The sequence below is a fragment of the Haemorhous mexicanus genome, chromosome 9 (assembly GCF_027477595.1).
Source record: "Haemorhous mexicanus isolate bHaeMex1 chromosome 9, bHaeMex1.pri, whole genome shotgun sequence".
NCBI classification, from domain to species: Eukaryota; Metazoa; Chordata; class Aves; order Passeriformes; family Fringillidae; genus Haemorhous; species Haemorhous mexicanus.
Window position 1 is genome coordinate 22,638,826 of NC_082349.1, and position 13,517 is coordinate 22,652,342.

General features: G+C 42.2%; 1 protein-coding gene across 1 annotated transcript in view; it reads right to left on the minus strand.

The window, feature by feature from the left end:
• Positions 1 to 13,517, minus strand: part of CRB1 (crumbs cell polarity complex component 1) — a 74,812-nt gene that overhangs the window by 47,269 nt on the left and 14,026 nt on the right. The window contains exon 2 of the mRNA XM_059854467.1: positions 79 to 663. Within this exon, the coding sequence (XP_059710450.1) occupies positions 79 to 663 (585 nt within the window). The remainder of the gene's footprint in view (positions 1 to 78; positions 664 to 13,517) is intronic.

The following is a 13,517-nucleotide window of genomic DNA, read 5'->3' on the forward strand; positions in this document are numbered from 1 at the left end:
AGCTAAATACTTGTGTGGGTGAGGGAGTTGAACCTGGAATGTGAGTTAAGAAAAGTCGCTTTAATTAAAAGGGCTTACCCGTGTAGCCAAGGGCACAGATGCAGTCGTAGCGCCCGATCTGGTTGAGGCACGTGGCCCCGTTGAGGCAGGGATCCGAGGCACACTCGTTCACTTCCAGGTCGCAGTGCTTGCCCTGGTAGCCTGGCACGCAGTAGCAGGAGTACTGGCCCACGCCGTCGCGGCACAGGGCCCCGTTGCGGCACGGCTCGGAGCTGCACTCGTCCACGTCCCTCTCGCACAGCCTGCCCGTGTAGCCGGCGCTGCACAGGCACGTGGGCCCCGCCAGGCCGCTCTGGCACGTGCCTCCGTGCTCGCACGGGTTGGTGTCACACTCACTGGCAGCTCGATCACAGGCAGGGCCCTTGTACCCAGCGGGGCACTTGCAGGTGAAGCTGAGGTTTCCAGCAGAGCCCAGGCAGGTAGCGTTTTGGAGACAAGGGTTGGAGGAGCAAGGGTTGGAGGTTTTGTTGCAGAGTTCCTCCACACTGTCCGCTGGTGCGTCTGCACAAAGGCAAGGGTCGTCTTTATGACCATCAACACATGTAGAGTTCTTTTGGCAAGAGTTTGACAGGCACCTGGAATCATTCCTCATGCAAAGCGATTCTAGGAAAGAAACACAAAAAATCCTGAGGAATTCCACAGCACTGGGAGCAACCAACAGTGAAAGAAGTGTAGTTCTTAACACAGCTGTGCTTCAAAACCCACAGCTCCAATTGCTGGCTATTGAGAAGAAAACGGGACTGACAACTGTGTGATGCATTAGTGTACTAATGAATGTAAAATGTTAGTAGGTAGGGGACTAGGCTGCAGATTGCTAGTGCAACCATTAAGGCGTGGTCGTGGAATTACGAAAACTATTATGAAAACTTGAGTAAGTTGTAATTTCCTGTTCTTGCCTCTTTCAACAGCCATGGTCCGGAGTGTCAGGATTGTTTAACACGTTATTAATAGTATAGTTGAGACAGTACTGGTTGTTGTCAATGGATATCCAACAATATGCAATACATTTAGGTGTATTTAAGGTTTTTGTTTCTGTTTTTGTTACTAGAGAAAGGAGATAGACCTTTTTTATTTTTTAGTTCAATATCACTTCTGTGGTGGTACCATTCTTTTGTAGTGGATGATTTTTTGCATTGGGTTTCACAAGCTTAATTACTCAGATGCAGTTATAGCTCAAATAAACAGTTCAAACCATTAGGCACCTTGATTTTGATTTGCTGATTATAAATAGTAATTTCTCAGGTGTACAGCCTCTCCACCACAAAGAATCTACCAAACACCTGAGGTGCAAAACAGCCCTGTGAGAGCCATCCAGCCTCCAAGGCTGGAAGGACACAGGTAGACATGGTGTAAAGATGTTCCTTACTTCCTTACCCTCTGGGAACTGAGCTTCTGTCAGTAATTAAAGGCCACTTGGAGTTGCCTTGCAGCTGTAAGGAATAACAATAGCAAGAGCTACTTCTCACTTCTCAGTCAAGGAGGGTGAGCTGTTACCAGCACTGTTCAGAATCCACCTCTGGGATACACTGAAGCAGCTGCATCTGGGCCAAGACTGTGAAATTAAGCTGAATGTTCCTTTAGGAGAGAAGGCAATTTGTAAGGAAAAGACTCACGAGCTGGAGCACTAAAGCTGCATTAAATTATCTATATGTAAGTACTGTAAACATGTTTTTATTATTATTTGTTTTATACTTTTAATCTGGAGTACTGTTTGGATATATAAAGGGTATGTGTCTTCTACAGCAGCAGAACAGTGTGTGTTTGTGCAAGCAGGGTGTTGTGGATGAGCTGAACTTCTCAGAGGAATTCAGACCCATCTACCAGCAGTCTCTAATTACTTCCCAGTTCTTGAAGTGAGATTCAGGAGAGTAGACACAGTAGAGATGGAGATGGGGCACTGGAAGAGAACAGGTAAGCAGAGATGAAGACTCCAGTAACTGGAGTTAGACCAATGCTGATAAAGGCCTGGGACAGATCCCTGGGAAAGGGAGAGGCTAGGATTGGTCCCCTGAAGATACCAACCAACCACAGGGGAGTGTCAGAGAATACAAACTGACCACTGGTTGTGGTTTGTTTGCATAGTGTGCATTTTAATATATAATACAATTTAATCTGTTTTTCTACTGGGAGGGGAAAGTGGGGGAAGAACGTATCAGAAGGCTTAACTGCTTAGAAAGGACTGCTTGTGTAGATTTGACACTAAGATAATAAATGGAAAGGCTTAAAAATTATCTGTGCATGACTGTTGTGCTTTCTGACTTGAGGTGTACACAGGAGCAGCAGTGCCTCTGAGAATTAGAAGCACCAGTCTGAATGAACTTGATGTTCATGAATAGGTACATTTTCTGAGCCAGATAACTAATTAATACTTGTTTGAGCCAGGGGAATAGAGATTTATGTAGTAACATTGATAACAACAGTGACACCATGGTTTAAAACCAACAGTGGTCTTAGGGATTACATAGAAAGCAAGCTAAACATTGATTAGCAGGAGGAGAACTGGAGTGTTACCTCATGTTCTCTGAAGGAAAACAGGACAAAGAATGTACTTTTGGATTAGCCTGCCTTTAAAATGACGCTCCCCAAACATGTTAATAATCAGTTTTGGAAGCAGGTATTTCATCCTGATGCGGCGATGGTTGCATTGCTCCAGCTCAGAGCTCTCACCAAATGTAAAAATTCAAGACATTGGTCACATGTACTGACCTGCACCACTGTCAGCAGTAATTCTCTTCCTTCTCTTCCTCAGCACACTCTCGTGTATGTTCTGATGGCCTGGTTTACATAATTTTGTGTTTGCCCATGCATTTAGGTTTTTTCTTTAGCCTGGATAATACAGAGCTTACTGCAATCTATTAATTACAGTTAAAATGAGAAAAACTGTGCTCCTTAGGAACTTCTGCATCTTGTATTTTCTCTGCACAACTTTAGAGAGCTTTCCTTTCAGTTTGTGTACCTATTTAAAATTCATTAAAGTGCATGTTTGGGGAAACATTGAAGAAATGGGCAAACTTGAAGAAATTAATTATGATCATATTATAATGTTGTCTAACTGTTGTACTGTGTAAGCTACAAGAGGTGAGGTCAATCATTGGAGTGCTTTCTTACACAGGACCACAGTGACATGAGAAGCAATTTAGTTAATTATTACTGCTTTTCCAGAGATAATTTGCATGCAACAGGCTGAGTTTGTTATAATGACTGTGTGAGGACATGATGTGTTTGCCGGTCTGTAGTTTTGATAGCAAGAGTGAACACTGCTTAAAAAGCTTCATAGTTCTCTGAGGCAGTAAGAGTGGAGAGAAAATGAGGGAAGGGGAAAGACAGCCCTGAAAGCACTGTCTGTATGGAGTGAAGGCAACCAAGTTGTCTGCAGGGTGACATCCCTATGGGAAAAACACGAACCAGAAAACCTTTCCTGGATTTTTTTTTTTTTAAAGCAGTGTTTTAATGTTTTAGCTTGGTTGTAGTTTAAAGGCTGGGACCAAGAGTTTAAGGGTACTCAATAGCAGTTTGTCTCAGCAGCAAAACTGCATCTCAGAAAGGTGATCATCAGAGGGTTATCAAATGGTATGAACATTTCCATGGACATTTCCATGACGTTTTTTATTTTAAAAAGTCGTGTTCCTGAATGATGTGAGTGCTTCAGCTAATCCTTGGATTCTGGACTGCTAGTTCAAACACCATTTCCCACCTATTTCAGGTAAGTTATTTGCACTACCTCCCTTGCTGCCCTGTGGAAACTGAGTTTCCCTGCTGCTCTGGAGTGATGTGGAAGGGGAGGATTTGGGAACCTCCTGAGCTGAGAGCTGCATGGAAGGAGGATGAAGAATATGGCAGGTGGAAGTTCCTGCATGCCCTATGATGCAGTGTGATGAGTGATGCAAAGACTGCCTCAGTTTGAGCAGATGCCTAAAGAATATTCTCTTCTGCACTCACAGAAAGAGCTGCAAAGGGACAGAAATGTTTCAGTGGAGCTTGGTTTTTTGGCCAGGTTGCAGAAGGATAACCAGGAAAAGCCTCATGCTCTACCTCAGATGTGCAGAGGAGCTGTTTTTCATTCCTAAGCAATTAAGGTCACTTCAGCAGTGACTTGTTCTGACAGAGTCTTAAAACTTGTATGTATTGTAGGAAAAATGGAAACAAAATGCTGATTGCTTTGGATTTACATTGACTGACACCTGAGGTAATTATCAGTCTCTTTATAAACAGTGGTACTTTAATCTAATTACGAGAGGATTTAGTGCCAAGCGTTTTGCCCCATGGTTAAATCCTTGAGATGCAGATGAGATGGTTGGCAGTGAAATTCTTTGCAGTAAAGCTTGCCATCTACTGGCACAGCATTCATACTACCAGAAACATGGCCATACCTGCAGCTATTACAGGAACTGGCACACATAACTTAGTATAAGAAATGCCAAGAAAAAGACAGTTTTAGCTTTGGTTTTTTGCTCCTGGATAAGATTATTTAAATTCATTGAAGTGATCTTGTTAGTGTATGAATAATTGAGCTAATAAGCACTAAAAATGCATTATTTTGGCTGGTAAAGGCTTCTGAATGATCAGAAACTACTGTAGTGATACAGAACAATTTTTATGATGTTAGAAATGCATGTCCATGAGAATAGAAGGCCAAAATTGAATTAGGGAAAAGCTGTCATAAGCAGGGCAGAAATTTTGAAATGGCCAAAGCATTTTGTCACAGATAATCTGATTATTGTTCCTCAGTAAAGAAGGTAATTTTGAAGAGCTCATCTGCGTATCTTTCCTGGCAACTTTTAGGGTTTTTTTTCCTAGATCCTGTTTGAAACAGGGATTTACTGGGTTCATGTCCATTTTTCAAAATATCCTTTTAAGTTAAGCTGATAAGATCAAAAGTAAAGTGAATTGATGATCCCAGATTCTGACAATTAGCAATCTCAGCCATTTAAAGCCCCCAGATAAATCCTTTGCAATCTGTTTTGGGCTCTTTGTGTCAGAAATGTATTTCAGCACAGACTTGTTCTTTCAGGACACGACTCTGTACGAGTTGGTGAAATATCATAATCAGTGGCAGCATTTACAATCAAATTTCAATCACTGCTAATCACACTGTTATGAACCAGAGTTCACATGGCTGTGGCCATGCCTGCACTTTGCTAATCATCTCATCCTGCCTGAAGGCTGCTTGTAATTTGCAGTGCTGTTCTTCAGATGTGCCTTCTGCCCCTGAAGGAGGACTCTGAGCTTCACAGAAGCTCTCAACACTAACAACTTTGGAATCTTTTACATATGCTGCAAGATTTTCTGACCTTCTTAACAGAGTCAGTCTATTTTCTAGGGGGGAAAAAAAATCCGTGATAAGATAGAGAAGTTGATACCCACATATTCACCATCACTGATGATTTTACTGTGTTTTGAAGACTTTTTTCCTTTCCTTTTTTTTAAACAATGAGTTACTACTTTACACATTTGATTTAAAACTAGGAAGCTACACCAGCCAGTGCAGATAAAGCAGTTCACAACAAAACCTGGCTATTTACTAAGCCATACATTTTGGGGGGAAAAATGGATAGCAAAAAACCCCTGATCTATGAGTTGAGAGATTAAATTTTAAAACAGTTTTTAGGAATGAAGGATTGAATTGCAATAGGGAGATGTTTGGCTCTATTAAAAAAAACCCAACTTCAGCATCAGAAAATGTGATACCTGTGATTTTGGTTTTGGTCTTTTTTTTTTTTTTTTTTGGGTGGGGGGGAAATGTTTGTTTTGGTTTTGTTTTTTAAAATTTGTTGGAATGGCATATATAATTGACATCTTGGTGGTGGTCAGTCACTAGAAAGAAAATCAGATCACAAATGAAGCAACCACTGCTTCTCTTAGTGCTGTTACTTCAGTCTGGGTTCTATTGAATAAAAACCAGCATACAGCATTTGTTCACAGCTAAAGGCTTACATTGTGATCAAAACAGCTCACAAAAAAAGTCACAGGATAACATGATGGTAGCAAGGATTTAGTTAGCCCAGTGGCTGGAGTCAGAAACATGAACCTTCAGTGCTCATGCTCATTACTTGTTTGAAACCTGCCCTTGGGATTTTAAAACAAGAGTGTGAATCTGTGTCACTGAAATATCAAGCTCTCTGTCACTGAAATATCAAGCTCTGTTACTATACTGAGATCTTGAAATAATTATCATTTAACTGGAAATATTAAAATATTGCCCAAGGCATTTGCTGCTGCATTGAGGAGCCGTGGCTTTGGTGTAACTAATCCTCTCTCCATTTATCTGCAGTGCGCCATGACACAAAAAATACAGTTCATCACTCTGACAATAATTTCCCTGCAAAGACAGCCTTAGAAAGTTGTGGGTGTGCAGATAGATGTTCAATCCTGATGTATCATGAAGAGCTGGGGAAGAGATATGCACAGCTGCATAATCAGCAGGGACAGAGATTGGGATCAGGTGCCTTTACCATGGACTGAAAGGCAGAGATGTCACTACTGGAATTGGCAGATGGGGAAGGAAAGGACAGAAATACATGTTCTGGATAAAACAGAGCCAGGTAAGGGGCTATCTTAGTCCTCAAAATAGCTTTTCCACGTAAACAAATAATTTTGGTTTTTGCACAGTCTCAAACTTTCTAAGTATTGCACTGATACCATTTTACCCCTTCTCATCTCCCAGTACATTTGTATTACACCTTAATTATTCACTGTGATGGGCAGCTTGTAGTTATTGTGGTGCCATTTGTGCTTTGCATGTTTCACCTGTGAGAAAATCACCAGCCCCCAGCCCCTACCTGCTGTATCCACAGCTGGAATCATTATTACTCAATCTGCTCCAGGGAAAATCCTGCTTTGGGGAGGGATGATCAAACTTTTGCCAAACAAATAAGCACTTGTTCTGTCTGCAGATACTTTGGTCATAAAGAGTTAATCCTGAATCCTTAACTTCAATTGTGTGTCCAAAACATCCTAGCATGTTGTTATAGAAACCACTTTCAGGCTTTAAATCTTGAGTCACGTTTATTACCATAGTAACCAGCACCACACACAGGCAGAAAAGAAAAAAGGTGGTTACACAAATATTCCATTGCTATCAAAAAAGCCAAATTTGGTTTTAGGTACGTTTGTATAGCAAAATCAAGGAAAGTAAATTAACTTTTTTTTGAAGAAAAAGTATGGTATATTAGTGTAAGAGTAACAGTGGAATGGCATTAAAATTTTAAAATGTTGTTTAGGCAACACTATTTGTGATTGAGATTACAGAACTGGTTATTAAACCAATGTCTTCATTTCACTCTCTCTAAACTTTTCTCTTCCCACTGACTTGCTGCTGGTCCCTGAGAATAAAGACAGTCACTGCTGGCTGTCATTGTCCTTCGCTGCCTTTTACCATTTGTGCCACCCCAGACTCCCTTACCCCATGAGCACTGCAGCAGCAGCAGCAGCCCTTATGCTGCCCCCACGCCTGCACTGAGCACCACAGCAATGGCAACAGCTGTCCCAAATAAACAAACAAAAATGAGGTAAATGCCTTCTTTACTTCTAAATGTAAATGTTTTTTGGCTTTCACTTTATTTGGCATCATATGTAGTGTTAGTGCTGGGAACAGGAGGGGAATCAGGCCCAGGAGCTCAACAGGGCTTCTATGCATTCAATTTGGAGGATTTTTGGTTCAGTTGGACATCAAGGCACAGTGCTACTAGCAATGCAAGTAGACTGGTTTCTAATGAGAATGAAAGATTTTATGCTCTGCTTCTTTACCTTTATGTTTAGCACCACAGCACTGTAGTTTAAGGTGGTAGTGTACAATGATCATCCTGCTTTTACTGTGCACAGACATTTTTGTGTAAGGTGTAGAACAGTGGCTGGTCAGGCCAGGAGCCAGCTGATATCCATTGTAGTAAATGATGTGGACATGGATGTAGAAACTGAACTGATTTCTGCTGTGCAGTCCTTGTACACACTATCTCTGAATGTAGCTTTCCCCTTTAAGAGTTTCATTATATTTGTCCTCATTTTTATCTTCTAAGTTTGCAGAAGAGAAGCAACATGAGTATAATGAGGTATTCCTTACCCCTACAGAAGTGCTGAATTTTAATTTTTTTTTTCAGTTGAGGTCACACAGCAGAATTTATTCTTAATAATACAGAACAGGACTTGTCCACACAGGGATGTAAGAGATAAATAGACAGGTGAGCAGCAGTGGTAGTAGGTACTGGGCCAGCTTCAAACCTGCCTTTCTATCAGCTCTGCAGAGGTAAAGAACATAGAAAATTAATTTTGCTCAAAATCTGAAGCAATTTTATTTAGGTAATAAGCTTGATTGCTTATAGGAAAGATGGGTGATTTTGTGGATTAAATGTCTTTGTCCCAAGGATTCCATCAATACCTTTCCTGCCTGAACTTCTCTTAAGGCTTCATTAAAGCTGGGGACATCCTCAGTATGTACCTCAGGATACAGAGCCACAAGTGTAAAGTTCTCTTTTGTGGGATGAAAGATTTTGCCAGAAATTAAGACAGAAAACCTTCGTGGTTTAGTTAGGCATGTGAATTATGTCTTACACTTCAAAATGTTATCCTGGATTGCCTTTGGTGAGGTTTCTTGGCATGCCTAGATGAACTTGTTTGGATGGGTGGATTTGTGGTGCCTTTGTGAGAGGTGTTGCTCCTGCCTTGGTCCCTAAAGCCACAAGCATCTACATCAAGTGTTGTGAAATTAATGGAAGTGCAATCTGCTGTTTGTAAACCCAGTATCAGAACACACTGAGGGGTGCAAGTGCTGCTGGGGAAGAGGAAAGATGAAAGAGTGCTTGCAGTTGGGAAGGTACCAGCTGTATTTGCAGCTGTGCTAGGAAGGAAGGATGAAGTGTACACCTGGGAAGTGGATGCCTGGCGAAATAACAAGGGAAATTATGCCAGAGCTAGAAAGGGTTGCAGAAAGACCAAAGCATGGTCTCCTTCTCTGCATCAGGGGGGATTTTCAGGAACACTGAGGGAGCAACACAGCATAAAACAGTCAGTTTGTGAGTTTGGGTGAAATCCAGTTGCTCCTGCTTCTGTATGAATTCCAAATAATGGAAAATACAGAGCAAAGGAGCAGTTTGTCTCTTGAAAAGGCCAAATCTCACCTTAAAAGACACAAGGTCTCTCAGCTTCTCTGGAGTCTACAAAGAGTTTAAGGCATTTTTTTAAGACAGAGGCTTCCAGCTGCCACTGAGCCTCTGGCTCTTCCTGAATTCAGCCTTGGGAAGGAGCTGAGGGCTTGGCTAGGCTGGGGATGCTGCCCTTCAAGCAGACCAGCTACTGCTGACTTGCAGGGCTGAGCTTTGGTTTAGGTGGGAACTTGGAAGCAGCTGAGATCCCTCTGTGCTCAGCCACCAACACAGGAGAGAAAAGGCATTCAGAAATGCTGCCAAATGCTGCTAAGGATCCTTCCAGTAGAGGGGCTGAAAACTGAGTACAAAATTGATTTCATGTCCAAATTCTGGGTCCATGTGTTGTTTACTTGTGAAAGGCTTTATAAGACATCCTCTTCAGTCTCCTTTAGTTGTGGTTCTGCTATTCATTACTTTCCTTTTTTTTAATAGGAAAAGAGCATGAAGCAGTGATTCTGATAGTACAGTGGCACATAAAGGTCCTGTGATTTTAAAATGTAGCCTCAAATGTCTGTAATGCTGACCCAGGTATGAGTCCTTTCTGTGAGTCATAACTGGATAAACTTAAAGCCCTGATTGTTAGAAATAAATCATAGAAGCCTCTAACACAGGGCAACTCTTTAAAAGTCTCTGGGTGCAAAGCCAAGTTCTGATGTGTGCAGATGTTGAGATTGCCTGCAGTAGGTTCTCAGTAACACAAATGAGGACAAGATGTTCCTGATGACATCAAACTGCAGCATATCAAAATTATGATGCTGCTGCTTCTGTCTCGTCAGACTTAAAAAAAGTAATCAGCCCTGGGACAGATCAGCATTATGTGGCTGGAAATGCAGTGCACTGTGCTTTAAATGCCACAGAACTCAGAAGAAAGCTTCAGTGTGGCTACAATGGGCAGTAAGTACAGAGAAAGCAAGGCCATGCTTTTCCAGCATGAACTTTGTAGAAGAGTTCACATTCCAGCCCTTTCTGTTATGTGCTAAATTGTTTTCAATAGAAATCACCTACAATTAGCTCTGCATGAACTAATTACCAACTGGGATTTCAAGATTGCTTGGGGAAAGCCGCAGCTCCTGTGTTTTGGGGCAGGCTGGAGTGTCAGGGGGAACTGGCACAGCCCGAATTTCTTCAGCTCTCCTGCTGAGCCCCTCTGCTGAGGGCAGCTTCCCCTCAGAGCCAAGGCCATAACACATCATTGTGGTGTGACTGTCAGCTGCACAAGTTGCCCTCACCAACTTCACACAGACAGAAACCAGTCCCAGGCCCTGCAGAAGGATATTATCATGTGAAATTCTGCAGAGGGCTGGCCTTTGGAACACTAGTTCCAGTGACCCATGAAACTGAACACAGTCATGGCTCTGACACAAAATCTGTGGAAGCTTTCCTGACCTGCAGACTGTATTGTAGCATCCTAAAAACTCTACTGTCTTGCAACAGAACAAGAATGAATTTGTTTCATGTTTTACCACTTTTTATTTCCAGAGCAGGCTCAGAAGCACTGAGGAGGAGCAACTGACCCAAAAGAAAAGTAGGTATTGAAAGCCCATTGTATAATTAGGGATACCTTTCTCTTAAACATTTTTCAGATGCTTCACTGTAGAAGTAAAACAAAACCAGAATATTCACCAGCATCAGTGTCTTCCCAGGAGCCTTCCTTGGGGAATATGCTAAGAAATAAGCCTTCCATATTAGAAGAATATCACTAAAAGTAAAATTGCTAAAGCTTAATGTGATGGTGTGCTTTAGAATAAAACCACCTGCCACTAGGGCATTAAATATCTGCTATAAGTGAAGAGGTGTCCAGCAAGCCTTTATCAAAATTAGATCAGTACCATTTTTGCCAGTAAAATGATGAAAAATTTTAAACCATGAATAAATGACTGAATGTTTATTCACCACTAGCAGTCAGTACAGTAGAGTAATTTCTTGAAGGCTTTTAAAATTTCTATTTCCCCATTAATAGTCTCCTTTGTTTTCTCTGTCTATTTAATGTGTTGAGGAGGTAGATCTAACTCCTTGTCTCTTGTTCCTTTCTTAGTTGTCCCTTCCCTGCCTTAGATTTTTTTTTTCCATGCATTCTCCTTTTCTTGCTCTGAGGCCTGATCCAAAGCAGACTTGTTTCCAGGGCAGGGATGGGAGATTACAGTAAGTTGGTGTGGCTGGTGAGTGAGCCTGCAGTAATTGTAGCCCCAGGACATGATGCCAGCAGTGGCACCAGCTCCACAGGGCATCACTGATGCCTCTGTGCTCTGCCGAAGTGCTCCCACTCCTCGGGATGATCCAGAGGACAAGGATGCTGCTCTGGCTTGCTATTCCCCTGGATATGAGATTCAGCCATCCTGGTGCAGTGACAGGGGTTTTTTGTTTCACACAAATCTGCTCTAAAGACCCAGGGGGAGCTCTGGCTGTTGGTGGTGTGGTGGCTGGGGAGTAGAAAATAAGATCAGCAAGCAGGAGCAGGGAAATAAAGCCACCACAGCTTGACATCCAGGTGCTATCTCAATAAACTTTGGTGCCATACAATAATGAAAAAACAAAAGGAATACCCAGTTTTGGGGGAAGGGGCATTCCTCTCAATACCAGTCCAGACCTGCCAGTACAGGGTACATTATAGGGCAGCATCCTGCCTTGCTGCATATTAAATTACGCTAAATAAATAAAGGAGATCTGTGTGACAGTAAGGGTCTGGCCAGGAAAAAAATTAGGAAAGATTTCATGGCAATAATGAATAAGTGATTAATATCGAGTGACTATCTTGCTGGGAGCATTTTTTTCCAGAGAGATCTACGATGGGCCTTGTTTTATGATCCCAAAGGGCATCACACATCATAGTGTGCTGAGAGGCTGCAGAACAGATTGGGAAGTAGTTCTCAGTACTTAATACCTAGGGATCCTCAAAAGCCATTTCCTCTTAGGATCACACTTCCTTTGATCATTGGGGTTATTAATTATAGATACCTTGAACAGAACAAGGCACTCTTACTGTACTCCTCAAACAGTGTCTCATTTAAAAGGAACAAAATATTGCACTTAATTAGGGGTTCAGCTCTGATGTCTTTTCAAGGCACTTTGGTATTGACTTGACCATGATAGCCTACTGTAGCAAATATTATGCCATTAATAATAAAGGGAGCATGTAGACATAAAAGTGCAGGAAGGAAGCACCAAAATGTTTGTCATTCAGCTTGCCAGAGCAGTTGCAGTATAACCACCCAATATAGCATTTAGAATAAATGCTGTATTCTGTGGTTCAGAAGTGTCTGCATTTATGTGGAGACTTTTGTGCCATTTTCTTAATTGTATCAAGACCGTGCTTCATCAAGTGAGTTCAGGCAGAAGCATTTGAAGCTTAATTTTCTCTCTGGATAAATGGAAGCATATTGTTTCTGCCTCGACTCTTTAGGCTAATTTTGCCTCTGTTCTGTTTTTGTCTTACCTATGCTTTGGTCATCATGATTAAACATATGAAATTAGCCATAAAATTAACCAGGTAAGCATCAATCTGCTTATGTGCTTCTTCACTTTACTCTTAGCATGTGTTGATTCATCCTTGTAATCAAAAAATTGTATTAATTGGCTGAGAGAGGTTTATTTCTGTATGTTCTGGTCTCATAAGAAGCTTTCACTAACATTTTCCTCACACTGCTATCTTAGATGTGTGGCAGAGATATATCCAGGATTTCCTGAATTGCACTCAGGAAGCAGAGGGTTTCTCTCCCCAGCCATGTGGGTCCCATTCCTGTTGGGGTGGGTGTGCAGAGGCAGAGGCAGGTCTGTCAGCAGGTTACAAACCAGCCCCTGCAGGCCCCTGCTCCTCCTGCCTCAGGGACCTGGAGGGGGACTGGGCGAAGGTCTCATGGAGCCCTGGAGCCTGTGCCACCTCATTTGGCTCTTGGATGCCAGGATGGCCCTGCAGTTTGGGAGATGTTGGAGAAGAGCTCTGTGTGAGGAGAGGGGCAGTGCCTGGCCACCAGCCCTGCTGTCCCCAGGGCTCTGAGGCAAGGGGAACAAGCTTCAGATGGCTTCCCTCCCTAATTTCTTTAGGGAGAAGACAGCAATCTGAGGTAATGGAGGAGGAGAGGGGAGAAGATGCTCCTCCTGGAGAAGCAGTACTTGTGTGACCTGCAGGGAGCACTACAGGTGCCCTACAGAGCAGTGTTGATGAGCTTCAGCTTTGCAAGGGATGAGCTTTAACTGCATTTTTCAGGTAAGATGTGGATTGTATGCATGCCAAGATAGTATAAAGTAAATTTTTTAGGTAATTTTTTATTACCTAGGTGTTCTTGTAACTACTAAGAATTTGAACTAGTATCAAAACTA